This window comes from Bombina bombina, chromosome 1 (assembly GCF_027579735.1).
Source record: "Bombina bombina isolate aBomBom1 chromosome 1, aBomBom1.pri, whole genome shotgun sequence".
NCBI classification, from domain to species: Eukaryota; Metazoa; Chordata; class Amphibia; order Anura; family Bombinatoridae; genus Bombina; species Bombina bombina.
The window spans coordinates 1,423,071,252-1,423,091,946 of NC_069499.1; the positions used below are offsets into that span (position 1 = coordinate 1,423,071,252).

The window sequence follows — 20,695 nt, forward strand, 5'->3', positions numbered from 1 at the left end:
AGGTAAAAGGATAATATGGCAGAAACTTCATCCTCAGTAACTGGCACAAAAGCTGAATTTGCGACACTGTGTTTTTGAAGTTTGCGAACGTTTTAGGATTCTTCACTGGTAGTGTGTTAGATCATTTTTGATCTAATCTATTTTGTAGTTGAAGTGTCTGGTATGAAAGAGAAGTGGAAATAGGAGTTGGGGGTGGACAGAAAATGGAATTGAAAGTAAAGAACAGATATTTTTAGGATTTGAAGAAAATGTAGATAAGTAATCCTGCGTAGAGTGGTTAAGGGCAGAATAGTAGGAGTGCAAGATTAACTTGTAGATAAGAAAGTCAAATGAAAAGCGAGACTTCAATGTCGCTAAGCGGTTTGAGAACATCTGAGTACATAGTGCGTGAGCCAAGTATGCCAAGGCTGTGGATGAGTGCATTACTTGCAAGCTGTAGTAGAAGCGGCCAAATTGTGAAGGACCAATGTAAGAATGGTGCTGTAGTGACAGATTGGTCGGTGCAGGAAAAGGAGATGGGAGAGAGAGATGTTGAGAATCTAAAAATTGAATGCGTTTGCGCAATTTTGTGCGGGGGGTATTAGGGAGTGTTTTGATACTGTAAGGAGATGGTGGTCAGAAAAAAAGAAAAGGAGAGTTTGAGACGTGTGAGTGCATTGATAACTGAAGGTCACATCAAGGGAGTACTTATCGTTTGTGAGTGGGAGAGTTTGTCCATTTTCACAGACCATAAGAGTAAGTAAGCTTTAGAAATTTTGTTGATCCAAGGGCCGTGGGATTGTCAACAGGAAGGTTGAAATCACAGAATGAGGGCAGGGATGTCTGAGGAGAGGATGTAAGGTAGCCAGGCAGCAAAATGGTCAAGAAATTGAGATAGGGAGCCAGTGGGGCGATATATAACTGCATCATGCAGAGAGAGGGAAGGGGATAAGCGAATCTTGTGGGGTTTGAAGGAAGAAAATGTGAATGTAGAGATGGGGTGTATTTTTTGTTAAAAGGTACAGTGAGACGAATGTGAAATACCTAAAGTTTCCTGTCTGTTTCCAGCAGCAGGTGGGGGCTGTCTGAATGAGAGAGCTAGAAGGGTTAAAGTGCTGGTAAATCCTAGAGTTTCTGAAAAAGGACAGTTTACTCAAAAATGTTCTCCCCTTTAATTTGTTCACAATGATCCACTTTACCTGCGGAAGTGTATTCCATTATTTACAAGTATTTCCATTACCCTTATATTGGCATTTGAAATAGTTGACTTAGTCTGTGGTATCCCCACGGATCCTGAAAGTTTTTGGCCTCAAGGCCAAGCTTTAATAACACAGCCAGTAGAATAAATTACACTCCCAGTGGGTTATTGAAGAGGTAAGGTAATTTAAATGTTAAATTTATTGGTTTATGGACATCTGTAAATTGGTTTATGGACATAAGATAAAGAAGCATGTATATGTACACAATGTGATATAGTAATGAGATCTGATTATACCTACAAGCTCAACCCATTTTATTAGGCTGTGGCTTTAAAACACGACATCAGCTAATTCATATACACAAATAAGCCTTAAAAAAGCTAATCTCATACATTTTATACTCTGCGTCTGGTAAACAAAATAATTGGAAACACATTAAGGAAATCTGAATCATGAGTTTTTAATTGTGACTAGACTATCCCTTTAATATACCTTTTTACCTCTGTGTGATTACCTTGTATCTAAGCCTCTGCAGACAGCACCCTTATCACATGGCTATTATGTATTGACTTGCTTTTTAGCCAATTAGTGCAGTGTCAGCCACAACACCATGGGAGAGAGCACAATGTTATCTATATGGCCAACATGGATTAGCTGTGAACAGCTAATAAAAAAGCATGTAATAAGAGGCGGTCTGTAGTGGGTTAGAAACAGGCAGAAATGTATAGGTTTAAATGTTATAAAAGTATATTAATATAACAATGTTAGTTGTGCAAATAACTAACAATTTTGGTGTAGACTGTCCCTTTTAAAGAAACATTTAAACCCCAAACTTCTAAGAACAGTATCTAATTTACTTCTATTATTCATTGTACTTTGTTTTGTTGGTATCCTTTAAAAAAACAGGTAGGTAGGTCCAGGAGAATACACGTGTCTGGTGTACTATATTGCAACAGTTTCACAAGAGAACTTTTTTCCAATTTTATACATTTGCTAGAGCAGTGTTTTTCAACCAGTGTGCCGTGGCACACTAGTGTGCCGTGAGAGATCCTCAGGTGTGCCACGGCAGACTGACAACAGTGTGACATATTTTTTAAACTTTGCTTGTTTTTTACTCCCAGTGCAGGGGTAGTTTGTAGGAGGCATGGCATAACAGCACAATACATACAGTATGTGTGTGTTTGTGTGTATGTGTATATATATATGCTGTATTAGGCTACAATGTGTGATTTTTTTAAAATTTTGGGATGGTGGTGTGCCACAGGATTTTTTAATGTAAAAAAGTGTGCCACGGCAAAAAAAAGGTTAAAAATCACTGTGCTAGAGCACCCGATGGCAGCATTGTTTACTGCTAGACACATGCACGCTACCTACCTAGGTATGCTCTTCAACAAGAATACCACGAGAACCGAATTGGGAGTAGAATTGGAATATTTTTATTTAAACAAAAAATTTTTTTATATGCTCTGTCTGAACCATGAATGAAGAATTTTAGGTTTCATGCCCATTTAGGTCTTCATACATTGGGGTGGCCGAGATCTAGTATATGACAGCTGGGAATACAGTTATTATTTATTATTATTTATTATTATTATTATTTGGGATCATATGTACATTTACTCATTATCCTATTAAGTGGTGTTCTTTTTTTTCCATTCTATTTCTTGGTACAGGCATGCCCACATTTCCTCCAGTTCCCCCTCCTGGAGCGATGCCTCCAGGGATGCCACCAACAATGCCCCCACCTCCCATGTCCCCACTTACGGCAGCTGGTCAAGCTAGTGCTGCAGCTTCTGCAGGAACTCATCCTCAGTTACCGCACCCATTCCAGACTGCTATGCATCACGGTAAGTGTCACTGTCATAGACAAAAATATAAATTAAATGTATATATTTTTTATTCTCACAAGTTAAGCTTTGCATTTTTGGTGTGTATGTGTTTTTTTCTCCAACATAGGTGTGTCCGGTCCACGGCGTCATCCTTACTTGTGGGATATTCTCTTCCCCAACAGGAAATGGCAAAGAGCCCAGCAAAGCTGGTCACATGATCCCTCCTAGGCTCCGCCTACCCCAGTCATTCTCTTTGCCGTTGTACAGGCAACATCTCCACGGAGATGGCTTAGAGTTTTTTAGTGTTTAACTGTAGTTTTTATTATTCAATCAAGAGTTTGTTATTTTGAAATAGTGCTGGTATGTACTATTTACTCAGAAACAGAAAAGAGATGAAGATTTCTGTTTGTATGAGGAAAATGATTTTAGCAACCGTAACTAAAATCCATGGCTGTTCCACACAGGACTGTTGAGAGCAATTAACTTCAGTTGGGGGAACAGTGTGCAGCCTCTTGCTGCTTGAGGTATGACACATTCTAACAAGACGATGTAATGCTGGAAGCTGTCATTTTCCCTATGGGATCCGGTAAGCCATGTTTATTACGATTGTAAATAAGGGCTTCACTAGGGCTTATTGAGACTGTAGACTTTTTCTGGGCTAAATCGATTCATTATTAACACATATTTAGCCTTGAGGAATCATTTTATCTGGGTATTTTGATATAATAATATCGGCAGGCACTGTATTAGACACCTTATTCCTTAGGGGCTTTCCCAAAGCATAAGCAGAGCCTCATTTTCGCGCCGGTGTGGCGCACTTGTTTTTGAGAGGCATGGCATGCAGTCGCATGTGAGAGGAGCTCTGATACTTAGAAAAGACTTTCTGAAGGCGTCATTTGGTATCGTATTCCCCTTTGGGCTTGGTTGGGTCTCAGCAAAGCAGATACCAGGGACTGTAAAGGGGTTAAAGTTTTAAACGGCTCCGGTTCCGTTATTTTAAGGGTTAAAGCTTCCAAATTTGGTGTGCAATACTTTTAAGGCTTTAAGACACTGTGGTGAAAATTTGGTGAATTTTGAACAATTCCTTCATGTTTTTTCGCAATTGCAGTAATAAAGTGTGTTCAGTTTAAAATTTAAAGTGACAGTAACGGTTTTATTTTAAAACGTTTTTGTACTTTGTTATCAAGTTTATGCCTGTTTAACATGTCTGAACTACCAGATAGACTGTGTTCTGAATGTGGGGAAGCCAGAATTCCTATTCATTTAAATAAATGCGATTTATGTGATAATGACAATGATGCCCAAGATGATTCCTCAAGTGAGGGGAGTAAGCATGGTACTGCATCATTCCCTCCTTCGTCTACACGAGTCTTGCCCACTCAGGAGGCCCCTAGTACATCTAGCGCGCCAATACTCCTTACTATGCAACAATTAACGGCTGTAATGGATAATTCTGTCAAAAACATTTTAGCCAAAATGAACACTTGTCAGCGTAAGCGCGGCTGCTCTGTTTTAGATACTGAAGAGCATGACGACGCTGATATTAATATTTCTGAAGGGCCCCTAACCCAGTCTGATGGGGCCAGGGAGGTTTTGTCTGAGGGAGAAATTACTGATTCAGGGAACATTTCTCAACAGGCTGAACCTGATGTGATTGCATTTAAATTTAAGTTGGAACATCTCCGCATTCTGCTTAAGGAGGTATTATCCACTCTGGATGATTGTGACAAGTTGGTCATCCCAGAGAAACTATGTAAAATGGACAAGTTCCTAGAGGTGCCGGGGCTCCCAGAAGCTTTTCCTATACCCAAGCGGGTGGCGGACATTGTTAATAAAGAATGGGAAAGGCCCGGTATTCCTTTCGTCCCTCCCCCCATATTTAAAAAATTGTTTCCTATGGTCGACCCCAGAAAGGACTTATGGCAGACAGTCCCCAAGGTCGAGGGAGCGGTTTCCACTTTAAACAAACGCACCACTATACCCATAGAGGATAGTTGTGCTTTCAAAGATCCTATGGATAAAAAATTAGAAGGTTTGCTTAAAAAGATGTTTGTTCAGCAAGGTTACCTTCTACAACCAATTTCATGCATTGTCCCTGTCGCTACAGCCGCATGTTTCTGGTTCGATGATCTGATAAAGGCGGTCGATAGTGATTCTCCTCCTTTTGAGGAGATTATGGACAGAATCAATGCTCTCAAATTGGCTAATTCTTTCACCCTAGACGCCACTTTGCAATTGGCTAGGTTAGCGGCTAAGAATTCTGGGTTTGCTATTGTGGCGCGCAGAGCGCTTTGGTTGAAATCTTGGTCGGCTGATGCGTCTTCCAAGAACAAGCTACTTAACATTCCTTTCAAGGGGAAAACGCTGTTTGGCCCTGACTTGAAAGAGATTATCTCTGATATCACTGGGGGTAAGGGCCACGCCCTTCCTCAGGATCGGCCTTTCAAGGCAAAAAATAAACCTAATTTTCGTCCCTTTCGTAGAAACGGACCAGCCCAAGGTGCTACGTCCTCTAAGCAAGAGGGTAATACTTCTCAAGCCAAGCCAGCTTGGAGACCAATGCAAGGCTGGAACAAGGGAAAGCAGGCCAAGAAACCTGCCACTGTTACCAAGACTGCATGAAACGTTGGCCCCCGATCCGGGACCGGATCTGGTGGGGGGCAGACTCTCTCTCTTCGCTCAGGCTTGGGCAAGAGATGTTCTGGATCCTTGGGCGCTAGAAATAGTCTCCCAAGGTTATCTTCTGGAATTCAAGGGACTTCCCCCAAGGGGGAGGTTCCACAGGTCTCAGTTGTCTTCAGACCACATAAAAAGACAGGCATTCTTACATTGTGTAGAAGACCTGTCAAAAATGGGAGTGATTCATCCTGTTCCATTAAGAGAACAAGGGATGGGGTTCTACTCCAATCTGTTCATAGTTCCCAAAAAAGAGGGAACGTTCAGACCAATCTTAGATCTCAAGATCTTAAACAAGTTTCTCAAGGTTCCATCGTTCAAGATTGAAACCATTCGAACTATTCTTCCTTCCATCCAGGAAGGTCAATTCATGACCACGGTGGATTTAAAGGATGCGTATCTACATATTCCTATCCACAAGGAACATCATCGGTTCCTAAGGTTCGCATTCCTGGACAAACATTACCAGTTCGTGGCGCTTCCTTTCGGATTAGCCACTGCTCCAAGGATTTTCACAAAGGTACTAGGGTCCCTTCTAGCTGTGCTAAGACCAAGGGGCATTGCTGTAGTACCTTACTTGGACGACATTCTGATTCAAGCGTCGTCCCTTCCTCAAGCAAAGGCTCACACGGACATTGTCCTGGCCTTTCTCAGATCTCACGGATGGAAAGTGAACGTGGAAAAGAGTTCTCTATCCCCGTCAACAAGGGTTCCCTTCTTGGGAACAATATTAGACTCCTTAGAAATGAGGATTTTTCTGACAGAGGCCAGAAAAACAAAACTTCTAGACTCTTGTCGAATACTTCATTCCGTTCCTCTTCCTTCCATAGCTCAGTGCATGGAAGTGATCGGGTTGATGGTAGCGGCAATGGACATAGTTCCTTTTGCGCGCATTCATCTAAGACCATTACAACTGTGCATGCTCAGTCAGTGGAATGGGGACTATACAGACTTGTCTCCGAAGATACAAGTAAATCAGAGGACCAGAGACTCACTCCGTTGGTGGCTGTCCCTGGACAACCTGTCACAAGGGATGACATTCCGCAGACCAGAGTGGGTCATTGTCACGACCGACGCCAGTCTGATGGGCTGGGGCGCGGTCTGGGGATCCCTGAAAGCTCAGGGTCTTTGGTCTCGGGAAGAATCTCTTCTACCGATAAATATTCTGGAACTGAGAGCGATATTCAATGCTCTCCAGGCTTGGCCTCAGCTAGCGAGGGCCAAGTTCATACGGTTTCAATCAGACAACATGACAACTGTTGCGTACATCAACCATCAGGGGGGAACAAGGAGTTCCCTAGCGATGGAAGAAGTGACCAAAATCATTCTATGGGCGGAGTCTCACTCCTGCCACCTGTCTGCTATCCACATCCCAGGAGTGGAAAATTGGGAAGCGGATTTTCTGAGTCGTCAGACATTGCATCCGGGGGAGTGGGAACTCCATCCGGAAATCTTTGCCCAAATCACTCAGCTGTGGGGCATTCCAGACATGGATCTGATGGCCTCTCGTCAGAACTTCAAAGTTCCTTGCTACGGGTCCAGATCCAGGGATCCCAAGGCGGCTCTAGTGGATGCACTAGTAGCACCTTGGACCTTCAAACTAGCCTATGTGTTCCCGCCGTTTCCTCTCATCCCCAGGCTGGTAGCCAGGATCAATCAGGAGAGGGCGTCGGTGATCTTGATAGCTCCTGCGTGGCCACGCAGGACTTGGTATGCAGATCTGGTGAATATGTCATCGGCTCCACCTTGGAAGCTACCTTTGAGACGAGACCTTCTTGTTCAGGGTCCGTTCGAACATCCGAATCTGGTTTCACTCCAGCTGACTGCTTGGAGATTGAACGCTTGATTTTATCGAAGCGAGGGTTCTCAGATTCTGTTATCGATACTCTTGTTCAGGCCAGAAAGCCTGTAACTAGAAAGATTTACCACAAAATTTGGAAAAAATATATCTGTTGGTGTGAATCTAAAGGATTCCCTTGGGACAAGGTTAAGATTCCTAGGATTCTATCCTTCCTTCAAGAAGGATTGGAAAAAGGATTATCTGCAAGTTCCCTGAAGGGACAGATTTCTGCCTTGTCAGTGTTACTTCACAAAAAACTGGCTGCTGTGCCAGATGTTCAAGCCTTTGTTCAGGCTCTGGTTAGAATTAAGCCTGTTTACAAACCTTTGACTCCTCCTTGGAGTCTCAATTTAGTTCTTTCAGTTCTTCAGGGGGTTCCGTTTGAACCCTTGCATTCCGTTGATATTAAATTATTATCTTGGAAAGTTTTGTTTTTAGTTGCAATTTCTTCTGCCAGAAGAGTTTCAGAATTATCTGCTCTGCAGTGTTCTCCTCCTTATCTGATGTTCCATGCAGATAAGGTGGTTTTACGTACTAAACCTGGTTTTCTTCCAAAAGTTGTTTCTAACAAAAACATTAACCAGGAGATTATCGTACCTTCTCTGTGTCCGAAGCCAGTTTCAAAGAAGGAACGTTTGTTGCACAATTTGGATGTTGTTCGCGCTCTAAAATTCTATTTAGATGCTACAAAGGATTTTAGACAAACATCTTCCTTGTTTGTTGTTTATTCCGGTAAAAGGAGAGGTCAAAAAGCAACTTCTACCTCTCTCTCTTTTTGGATTAAAAGCATCATCAGATTGGCTTACGAGACTGCCGGACGGCAGCCTCCCGAAAGAATCACAGCTCATTCCACTAGGGCTGTGGCTTCCACATGGGCCTTCAAGAACGAGGCTTCTGTTGATCAGATATGTAGGGCAGCGACTTGGTCTTCACTGCACACTTTTTTACCAAATTTTACAAGTTTGATACTTTTGCTTCTTCTGAGGCTATTTTTGGGAGAAAGGTTTTGCAAGCCGTGGTGCCTTCCATTTAGGTGACCTGATTTGCTCCCTCCCTTCATCCGTGTCCTAAAGCTTTGGTATTGGTTCCCACAAGTAAGGATGACGCCGTGGACCGGACACACCTATGTTGGAGAAAACAGAATTTATGTTTACCTGATAAATTACTTTCTCCAACGGTGTGTCCGGTCCACGGCCCGCCCTGGTTTTTTAATCAGGTCTGATAATTTATTTTCTTTAACTACAGTCACCACGGTACCATATGGTTTCTCCTATGCAAATATTCCTCCTTAACGTCGGTCGAATGACTGGGGTAGGCGGAGCCTAGGAGGGATCATGTGACCAGCTTTGCTGGGCTCTTTGCCATTTCCTGTTGGGGAAGAGAATATCCCACAAGTAAGGATGACGCCGTGGACCGGACACACCGTTGGAGAAAGTAATTTATCAGGTAAACATAAATTCTGTTTTTTTTGTTTTTTTTATAGAAAATATATATACAGTGTGTATGTGTGTATATATATATATATATATATATATATATATATATATATATATATATATATATATATGTATATATGTATATATATATGTATATATATATATATATATTTTTTTTTTTTAACCTAACTAGGGGGACTATAAGCCCTGTATTCTGCATTTTAGAGCTGCCCTGTTGCTATTTTTTAATTACTGTCCTGCTATTATTATTGTTGTTGTTTCATGTTATAATTAAGTCTTTAGTCCTATTTGGATATACATTTACGCTTTTGTTGCTTTATCTTTTATATTTTTAAATGGTTTTTAAGTTTCAATAATTTTAATATGTTTTGCCACCTGTACTATTAATAAATGTATCCACTGGGCATATGTTGTTGTTTTTTTTTTGTCATCTGTTAGGGCGTGTGCAAATGATCTTCAATAGATACCGATTACTTTAGACTTAATATGATGAATTGTATTTCTTGCCCACAGGGATGCAGATGCAGGTACAGCATCCCAATATGGCACCCTCCCACCCAGGAGCAGCGCAAATGCAGTCACGGCCACCTGGTATGCCAGGCCCCCCTCCTATGGGAATGCCCCCAAGAGCCCCGCCATTTGGAACCATGGGTGAGTGTTTTATTTGTTTTGCATATCCACACACCTTAAAAATCTTTTAAATACCTGTCTCATTTGTTGTTGCCAGCCAGAGTTCACATTTAAGAGCTTGATCACTGCTTTTAGTAGCACAGGTATATAATTATGTATTGCTGCCCTTTATTTTAAAAATCTGAGGGAAACTACATCTTTTTCCAGCATGTGGGGATGCTCCCTAGCAAGTTTAACCCCTTAGTGACCAGACCATTTTTCAATTTTCTTACCCTTAAGGACCAGGGTTATTTTTAAATTTCTGCGGCGTTTGTTTAAAGCTGTAATTTTCCATTTACTCATTTACTGTACCCACACATATTATATACAGTTTTTTTCGCCATTAAATGGACTTTCTAAAGATACCATTATTGTCATAATATCTTATAATTTACTATCTTTTTTTTTTTTTTTTTTTTTTTATTATAAAATATGATGAAAAATGGAAGAAGAAAAAAACTTTCTAACTGACCCCCAAAATCTGTTACACATTTTCGACCACCAAAAAACACCCATGCTAAATATTTTTTACATTTTGTCCTGAGTTTAGAAATACCCAATGTTTACATGTTCTTTGCTTTTTTTGCAAGTTATAGGGCAATAAGTACAAGTAGCACTTTGCTATTTCCAAACCAATTTTTTTTTTTTTTTTTAGCGATAGTTACATTGTAACACTGATATCTGTCAGGAATCCCTGAATAACCCTTCACATGTATATATTTTCTTTTAGTAGACAACCCAAAGTATTGATCTGTGCCCATTTTGGTATATTTCACGCCACCATTTCACCGCTAAATGCGATCAAATAAAAAAATCGTTAACTTTTTCACTAACTAGGTTTCTCACTGAAATAATTTACAAACAGTTTGTGCAATTATGGCACAAATGGTTGTAAATGCTTCTCTGGGATCCCAGAAATAGCAGGCATATATGGCTTTGGCATTGCTTTTTGCTAATTAGAAGGCTGCTAAATGCAGCTGCGCACCACACTTGTATTATGCCCAGCAGTTAAGGGGTTAGTTAAGTAGCTTGTAGGGTTCATTTTAGCTTTAGTGTAGAGATCAACCTCCCACCTGACACATCGCACCCCCTGATCCCTACCCTCAAACAGCTATCTTCCCTCCCCCACCTCACAATTGTCAACACCATCTTAAGTACTAGCAGAAAGTCTGCCAGTATAAAAATAATTTTTTTATATTTTATCTTTAGTGCAGGGTCCCCCATTACCCCCAACCTCCCTAATTCCAGCTCTCTAAGCCTCCCCTCTCAACCTTTTGGCCGTCATCTTAGGTACTTTCAGCTGTCTGATAAAAAACAAAACCCTACTCCTCTCAGATGCCTTCCCAAACCCCTTCTCAAAATTTTTTCCCTCTCCCTTCCTTGACTCCTGTGTGTTAATACTGAATGTAGCGTGCACGCACGCTCCTGCCTCCTCGTGTGCTCCAGGAAGCACAGAGGGGACAGGATCCGGATATCAACCAACGATAGGCCGCCCACCCGCCTCCCTGCTATGGCTACCACCCACCAAGAATTGGCACCATCGCTGGTCAATGCAGAGAGGGCCACAGAGTGGCTCTCTCTGCATTGGATGCCTAAAAAATGTTATTGCAGGATGCCTCAATATCGAGGCATCACTGCAATAACATGAAAGCAGCTGGAAGCGATCACAATCCAGCTCTTGAAAACCCTGAAGACGTACAGGGTACGTTCTTGGTCATTAAGTGACAGTTTTTGTAGGATGGTCCTTAAGGGGTTAAAAAGCAGAAATGGAGATGTAAATAACAGGAAGAAAAGACAAAATTAACATAATATATAGCAATTTATTTTTATTAGTAAGGAGGATAGTTTAAAGTTCTTTGGGTCAGACACACTGAAAAGCTTAATCTTCTATTTATTTCTACCCCTAAATCAGTGATTTCATTTTGGTGACTTGTGTACATGACTTTTCTACTCTAATATAATTATTTTTATTAAATAATTGAACCATGTATTAGGCTTTAGTAAATATTTTTTAATAAATACTGTATTTTGTTGTAATTAGACTCTGGAGAATGCACCATCTGAGTTTATGTAGGCATGAAATCTGTGCCATAAACATATATATAATGGCTGTTTTTGAAATATATCTATATATGACGTACTTTCTCTGAGATGAGGCATCACTGCCAGTTTCTTATTTGTTTACCTTTTTGCAACCTCTATCCTAGGTCATCCAGCAATGCCACCTGGTATGCGCCCTCCTCCATTAATGCCACCTCATGGCTACAGTGTGCCACCACGTCCACCACCTTATGGATACCAGCGTGGTCCACTGCCACCTCCACCTCGTCCTGTAGTACGACCACCAGCACCACCTCGAGTGCCAATGAGGCTGCCTATGACCCAATGATTAGGAATCATTACAGACTGTACCTTAATTTGTCCCTAAAAAATAACATATTCTGTCAGTATCTAAAGCAGCGTTGCATGTTTGTCTCTTTGCACTTGGATGCCTTGTCTGGTATTTGCTTTTGAAACGTATACTTGTACAGATTTTATTTTTTCTTTTAGCTTATATAAGACTGGTAACACCTCCCCTTTTTTTTTTTTTTTTTTGCAATAATATTCACTATTAAAAGTTCAGTTTTGTAGGACAGAGTTCCAAGAAGCTAATGGAAAACAAAAGAAAGCTTGCTACATCATTACACATTCCTCCCCTCTGAAAAGATCTGATGTTTTCTGTTTTTTTTACAAGATCATTGGGTTTTAAAACATGCAACGTTGCTTTAAATCAAGATCTTCATAAAGATTTGAACATGGTAGATTTTCATTTTTTATTGTTTTTAGTAAAATGTTTGTAAATGATCAATTATAATAAAAACACAAAATCTGATATTGGCTTTACTTACTACCAGTGTGTATGTATGTATATATATATGTATGTATATATATATATATATATATATATATATATATATATTTATTAGAGCTGCAACAACTAATCGTCATAATAGATTATGAAAATAGTTGTCAACGAATCTCATAATCAATTAGTTGGTCTGTGCACAACACCAGCTGCTTCACTCCAATGAACTCCTGCACATAATATTGTGTTTTATGGTTAAGTCCTTAGCCTAAAGGACGTCTACTTTTCACTTTTTCAGGGCGGTATACGTTTACAAGTACCCCTTGCTTATGTGCAACCCAGATATAAAAGTCATCATTTGGATTGTTTGTTTTAAATCCGGTGATTTGGAACTATGCTTTTCATGATATAGTGCTGAGCTTGTTATTTACACCTAGCCCCTAGATTGATGGGAGTTATTTAAATTGATGTGCACTATTATCTGTGTGCACAATTATTAGCGTATTGCTTGCTATTGCTGATTATATGTACTGTATAAATAAATGTAAGGCTTTGTCCTGTTATTGATATATAGTCCTTAGTGCTTTTGAATTGTTTTTTTTATATATATATATATATATTTAATAAATTGTGATAATATGTACCATGTTCAACCTTTATAAGTATATATCCGTTATTTTTAGAGCGGACTAGATATTTTCTCCTAACCTTATAGCTGGTTATTTACCATTGCATATAGATATTCAAGATATTTTTTTTACTGAAGTCAAGGGTTACTTTATTGAGAGGCCCCTTGCCAAGGTGAAAAACACTTTGCATTGGTGAAGTGCTAACAAAGATAAATATCCCACTTTGGTGAAATTGGCAAAACCCTACTTGTACATCTCAAGCACCTCAACACCATCTGAGTGCCTTTTTTCTGCTACAGGAAATATAGCTGCAAACAGAGAACCAGCCTTAGCCAGAAGCATGTGGATATGTTGAGATTTTTGCATTTCAATGCAAAGTTTCTGAAACAGTGAATAACAGAATGTTATTAACAGTGTTAGTCTAACTCTTTCTAGTTCTACCTCCTTTTCAAACAGTTTTTGGTTTTGTTTCATTATAAAACTGTGCTCTGCTGCTTAAAAATTGAAGAAACCGTTGTGTTAATGTAAAGTTTTAGTCTGAAGTTTATATTTGTAACACTCGTAAATTTTATTTAAAATATAGGAAACTATTGATTCTTTTTTTTTATCCGATTAATCGAAAAAATAGTCGGCCGATTAATAGATTATGAAAATAATCGTTAGTTGCAGCCCTAATATATATATATATCTATCTATCTAATCTATCTATCAGGTGTCCCAGCACTCCAACCTTGGCTATGTATCAACCACCTGGGTGCAGTCCTCAAAATTCATATTCAGTTTGTTATGAATATTATCATTATTATTTTTTTTATTATTATTTCAGTAGTGTACCTGCAAAGTGTATTATGTGTTTAGACACAATAAATATTATGCAACCTCTATATCATTCTGATAATGTAACTCAATATTTATATAATAGCGGTTACCAACTTTGCAGGGGCAATGTGTGCAATTTAAAGGGACGCTGTACCCAAATTTTTTCTTTTGTAATTCAGAAAGAGCATGCAATTTCTTCTGTTATGTGTGATCAGTCCACGGGTCATCATTACTTCTGGGATATAACTCCTCCCCAACAGGAAATGCAAGAGGATTCACCCAGCAGAGCTGCATATAGCTCCTCCCCTCTACGTCAGTCCCAGTCATTCTCTTGCACCCAACGACTAGATAGGATGTGTGAGAGGACTATGGTGATTATACTTAGTTTTTATGACTTCAATCAAAAGTTTGTTATTTTAAAATAGCACCGGAGCGTGTTATTACTTCTCTGGCAGAGTTTGAGGAAGAATCTGACAGAGATTTTTTACTATGATTTTAACCGGAGTCGTTAAGATCATATTGCTGTTCTCGACCATCTGAGGGAGGTAAAGGCTTCAGATCAGGGGACAGCGGGCAGATGAATCTGCATTGAGGTATGTGGCAGTTTTTATTTTCTGAATGGAATTGATGAGAAAAGCCTGCCATACCGTTAAAATGACATGTATGTATACACTTCAGTATTCTGGGGATGGTATTTCACCGGAACTACTGTGTTAAAGGTCACTAATCCTTTTAATAACTATTCTCATGTTAAACGTTTTTGCTGGAATGTAGAATCGTTTACATTGCTGAGGTACTGTGTGAATAAATATTTGGGCATTATTTTCCACTTGGCAGTTTTTTTGCTTTAATTGTGACAGTTTCGTTTCTCTTCACTGCTGTGTGGGAGAGGGAGGGGCCGTTTTTGGCGCTCTTTGCTACGCATCAAAAAATTCCAGTCAGCTACTTTTATATTTCCTGCATGATCCGGTTCATCTCTGACAGATCTCAGGGGTCTTCAAACTTCTTTGAAGGGAGGTAAATTCTCTCAGCAGAGCTGTGAGAATTCTTATAGTGACTGTGTATAAAAAACGTTGTTTTGTTTTCTTATGTACAAATTTAATTAGTGTTGTTTTTTACTAATGGGAACAAACCTTTGCTAAAAGTTGTGTTGTTTTAAAGTTTGATGCAATAACTGTTTTTCAGTTCATTATTTCAACTGTCATTTAATCGTTAGTACCTCTTTGAGGCACAGTGCGTTTTTTTGCTAAAAAAGATTATAACCAAGTTGTAAGTTTTTTTGCTAGTGTGTTAAACATGTCTGACTCAGAGGAAGATATCTGTGTCATTTGTTCCAATGCCAAGGTGGAGCCCAATAGAAATTTATGTACTAACTGTATTGATGCTACTTTAAATAAAAGTCAATCTGTACAATGTGAACAAATTTCACCAAACAGCGAGGGGAGAGTTATGCCGACTAACTCGCCTCACGCGACAGTACCTGCATCTCCCGCCCGGGAGGTGCGTGATATTTTGGCGCCTAGTACATCTGGGCGGCCATTACAGATAACATTACAAGATATGGCTACTGTTATGACTGAAGTTTTGTCTAAATTACCTGAACTAAGAGGCAAGCGTGATCACTCTGGGGTGAGAACAGAGTGCGCTGACAATGCTAGGGCCATGTCTGATACTGCGTCACAGCTCGCAGAGCATGAGGACGGAGAGCTTCATTCTGTGGGTGACGGTTCTGATCCAAACAGATTGGACTCAGATATTTCAAATTTTAAATTTAAATTGGAGAACCTCCGCGTATTACTAGGGGAGGTCTTAGCAGCTCTCAACGATTGTAACACCGTTGCAATACCAGAGAAACTGTGTAGGTTGGATAAATACTTTGCGGTACCGGCGAGTACTGACGTTTTTCCTATACCTAAGAGACTAACTGAAATTGTTACTAAGGAGTGGGATAGACCCGGTGTGCCGTTCTCACCCCCTCCAATATTTAGAAAGATGTTTCCAATAGACGCCACCACTCGGGACTTATGGCAAACGGTCCCCAAGGTGGAGGGAGCAGTTTCTACTTTAGCTAAGCGTACCACTATCCCGGTGGAGGATAGCTGTGCTTTCTCAGATCCAATGGATAAAAAATTAGAGGGTTACCTTAAGAAAATGTTTGTTCAACAAGGTTTTATATTACAACCCCTTGCATGTATCGCGCCGATTACGGCTGCGGCAGCATTTTGGATTGAGTCGCTTGAAGAGAACCTTAGTTCCTCTACGCTAGACGACATTACGGACAGGCTTAGAGTCCTTAAACTAGCTAATTCTTTCATTTCGGAGGCCGTAGTACATTTAACCAAACTTACGGCTAAGAACTCAGGATTCGCCATACAGGCACGCAGAGCACTGTGGCTAAAATCCTGGTCAGCTGATGTTACTTCTAAGTCCAAATTACTTAATATACCTTTCAAGGGGCAGTCCTTATTCGGGCCCGGTTTGAAAGAAATTATCGCTGACATTACGGGAGGTAAGGGCCACGCCCTACCTCAAGACAAGGCCAAAGCTAAGGCTAGACAGTCTAATTTTCGTCCCTTTCGGAATTTCAAAACAGGAGCAGCATCAACCTCCACTGCACCAAAACAGGAAGGAGCTGTTGCTCGTTACAGGCAAGGCTGGAAGCCTAACCAGTCCTGGAACAAAAGCAAGCAGGCCAGGAAACCTGCTGCTGCCCCAAAGACAGCATGAACCGAGAGCCCCCGATCCGGGACCGGATCTAGTAGGGGGCAGACTCTCTCTTTTCGCCCAGGCCTGGGCAAGAGATGTTCAGGATCCCTGGGCACTAGAGATCATATCTCAGGGATACCTTCTAGACTTCAAATTATCTCCCCCAAGAGGGAGATTTCATCTGTCAAGGTTGTCAACAAACCAGATAAAGAAAGAAGCGTTTCTACGCTGCGTACAAGATCTGTTAACAATGGGAGTGATCCATCCGGTTCCGTGGTCGGAACAAGGACAAGGGTTCTACTCAAACCTGTTTGTGGTTCCCAAAAAAGAGGGAACTTTCAGGCCAATCTTAGATTTAAAGACTCTAAACAAATTCCTAAGAGTTCCATCGTTCAAAATGGAAACTATTCGGACAATCTTACCCATGATCCAAGAGGGTCAGTACATGACCACAGTGGATTTAAAGGATGCTTACCTTCACATACCGATCCACAAAGATCATCACCGGTATCTAAGGTTTGCCTTCTTAGACAGGCACTACCAGTTTGTAGCTCTTCCATTCGGATTGGCTACGGCTCCAAGAATCTTCACAAAGGTTCTGGGTGCCCTTCTAGCGGTACTAAGACCGCGAGGGATTTCGGTAGCTCCGTACCTAGACGACATTCTAATACAAGCTTCAAGCTTTCAAACTGCCAAGTCTCATACAGAGTTAGTTCTGGCATTTCTAAGGTCGCATGGATGGAAAGTGAACGAAAAGAAGAGTTCTCTCTTTCCTCTCACAAGAGTTCCATTCTTGGGGACTCTTATAGATTCTGTAGAAATGAAGATTTACCTGACAGAAGACAGGTTAACAAAACTTCAAAATGCATGCCGCGTCCTTCATTCCATTCAACACCCGTCAGTAGCTCAATGCATGGAGGTGATCGGCTTAATGGTAGCGGCAATGGACATAGTACCTTTTGCACGCCTACACCTCAGACCGCTGCAATTATGCATGCTAAGTCAGTGGAATGGGGATTACTCAGATTTGTCCCCTACTCTGAATCTGAATCAAGAGACCAGAAATTCTCTTCTATGGTGGCTTCATCGGCCACACCTGTCCAGGGGGATGCCATTCAGCAGGCCAGACTGGACAATTGTAACAACAGACGCCAGCCTACTAGGTTGGGGCGCTGTCTGGAATTCTCTGAGGGCTCAGGGACTATGGAATCAGGAGGAGAGTCTCCTTCCAATAAACATTCTGGAATTGAGAGCAGTTCTCAATGCCCTTCTGGCTTGGCCCCAGTTAATAACTCGGGGGTTCATCAGGTTTCAGTCGGACAACATCACGACTGTAGCTTACATCAACCATCAGGGAGGGACAAGAAGCTCCCTAGCAATGATGGAAGTATCAAAGATAATTCGCTGGGCAGAGTCTCACTCTTGCCACCTGTCAGCAATCCACATCCCGGGAGTGGAGAACTGGGAGGCGGATTTCTTGAGTCGCCAGACTCTTCATCCGGGGGAGTGGGAACTTCATCCGGAGGTCTTTGCCCAAATACTTCGACGTTGGGGCAAACCAGAGATAGATCTCATGGCGTCTCGCCAGAACGCCAAACTTCCTCGCTACGGGTCCAGATCCAGGGATCCGGGAGCAGTTCTGATAGATGCTTTGACAGCACCTTGGAACTTCAGGATGGCTTATGTGTTTCCACCCTTCCCGCTGCTTCCTCGATTGATTGCCAAAATCAAACAGGAGAGAGCATCAGTAATTCTAATAGCACCTGCTTGGCCACGCAGGACTTGGTATGCAGATCTAGTGGACATGTCATTCTGTCCGCCTTGGTCTCTACCTCTAAGACAGGACCTTCTGATACAGGGTCCATTCAAACATCAAAATCTAACTTCTCTGAAGCTGACTGCTTGGAAATTGAACGCTTGATTTTATCAAAACGTGGTTTTTCTGAGTCGGTTATTGATACCCTGATTCAGGCTAGGAAGCCTGTTACCAGAAGGATTTACCATAAAATATGGCGGAAATACCTATACTGGTGCGAATCCAAAGGTTACTCCTGGAGTAAGGTTAGGATCGCTAGGATATTGTCTTTTCTACAAGAAGGTTTAGAAAAGGGTTTATCAGCTAGTTCATTAAAGGGACAGATTTCAGCTCTGTCCATCTTGTTTCATAGACGTCTGTCAGAAAATCCAGACGTCCAGTCCTTTTGTCAGGCTTTAGCTAGGATCAAGCCTGTGTTTAAAGCTGTTGCTCCACCATGGAGTTTAAACTTAGTTCTTAACGTTTTACAGGGTGTTCCGTTTGAACCCCTTCATTCCATTGATATAAAAATGTTATCTTGGAAAGTTCTGTTTTTAATGGCTATTTCCTCGGCTCGAAGAGTCTCTGAGTTATCAGCCTTACATTGTGATTCCCCTTATCTGATTTTTCACTCAGACAAGGTAGTTCTGCGTACTAAACCTGGGTTCTTACCTAAGGTAGTCACTAACAGGAACATCAATCAAGAGATTGTTGTCCCATCCTTGTGTCCAAATCCTTCTTCAAAGAAGGAACGTCTTTTACACAATCTGGATGTAGTTCGTGCCCTCAAGTTCTACTTGCAGGCAACTAAAGATTTTCGCCAAACTTCTTCCTTGTTTGTCGTTTACTCTGGACAGAGGAGAGGTCAAAAAGCTTCTGCTACCTCTCTATCTTTTTGGCTTCGTAGCATAATACGTTTAGCCTATGAGACTGCTGGACAGCAGCCTCCTGAAAGAATTACAGCTCACTCCACTAGAGCTGTGGCTTCCACTTGGGCCTTTAAGAATGAGGCCTCTGTTGAACAGATTTGCAAGGCTGCAACTTGGTCTTCGCTTCATACTTTTTCCAAATTTTACAAATTTGACACTTTTGCTTCTTCGGAGGCTATTTTTGGGAGAAAGGTTCTTCAGGCAGTGGTTCCTTCTGTATAATGAGCCTGCCTATCCCTCCCGTCATCCGTGTACTTTTGCTTTGGTATTGGTATCCCAGAAGTAATGATGACCCGTGGACTGATCACACATAACAGAAGAAAACATAATTTATGCTTACCTGATAAATTCCTTTCTTCTGTTGTGTGATCAGTCCACGGCCCGCCCTGTTTTAAGGCAGGTAAATATCTTTTAAATTATACTCCAGTCACCACTTCACCCTTGGTTACTCCTTTCTCGTTGATTCTTGGTCGAATGACTGGGACTGACGTAGAGGGGAGGAGCTATATGCAGCTCTGCTGGGTGAATCCTCTTGCATTTCCTGTTGGGGAGGAGTTATATCCCAGAAGTAATGATGACCCGTGGACTGATCACACAACAGAAGAAAGGAATTTATCAGGTAAGCATAAATTGTTTTTAAGCAACTTTCTAATTTACTCCTATTATCAATTTTTCTTCGTTCTCTTGCTATCATTATTTGAAAAAGAAGGCATCTAAGCTTTTTTTTTGGTTTCAGAACTCTGGACAGCACTTTTTTTATTGGTGGATGAATTTATCCACCAATCAGCAAGGACAACCCAGGTTGTTAACCAAAAATGGGCCAGCATCTAAACTTACATTCTTGCATTTCAAATAAAGATACCAAGAGAATGAAGAAAATTTGATAATAGGAATAAATTAGAAAGTTGCTTAAAATTTCATGCTCAATCTGAATCGCGAAAGAAAATTTTTGGGTACAGTGTCCCTTTAATAACACTCTGAATTATATCATTTGCAAAGGATAATATATCAAAAAAACCTGAATCCTTTTAGTTATGATTTGTCTATTAATTAAACTGAGACCAGATCAATAAGCAAACTTAGTTTATTAAAATAATTATTAGAAATAATAAGCAATATTTGAATAAAGCAAATCAATAAGCATACATCATTACAATGATTTAAAGGGACAGTCTAGTATAAATTAAACTTTCATTATTCATATAGGACTTTTAATTTTAATCAACTTTCCAATTTACTTTTATCATCAAATTTGCTTTTTTCTCTTGGTATTCTTAGTTTAAACTAAACATAGGTAGGCTCATATGCTAATTTCTAAGCCTT

General features: G+C 40.7%; 1 protein-coding gene across 1 annotated transcript in view; it reads left to right on the forward strand.

Moving 5' to 3' along the window:
• SF3B4 (splicing factor 3b subunit 4) overlaps nt 1-13,067 on the forward strand; it is a 28,009-nt gene extending 14,942 nt beyond the window's left edge. Inside the window, exons 4-6 of the mRNA XM_053705412.1 lie at nt 2,852-3,025; nt 9,494-9,631; nt 11,857-13,067. Of these exons, the coding sequence (XP_053561387.1) occupies nt 2,852-3,025; nt 9,494-9,631; nt 11,857-12,038 (494 nt within the window). The 3' untranslated portion in view covers nt 12,039-13,067. The remainder of the gene's footprint in view (nt 1-2,851; nt 3,026-9,493; nt 9,632-11,856) is intronic.
• Nucleotides 13,068-20,695: the final 7,628 nt, after the last annotated feature.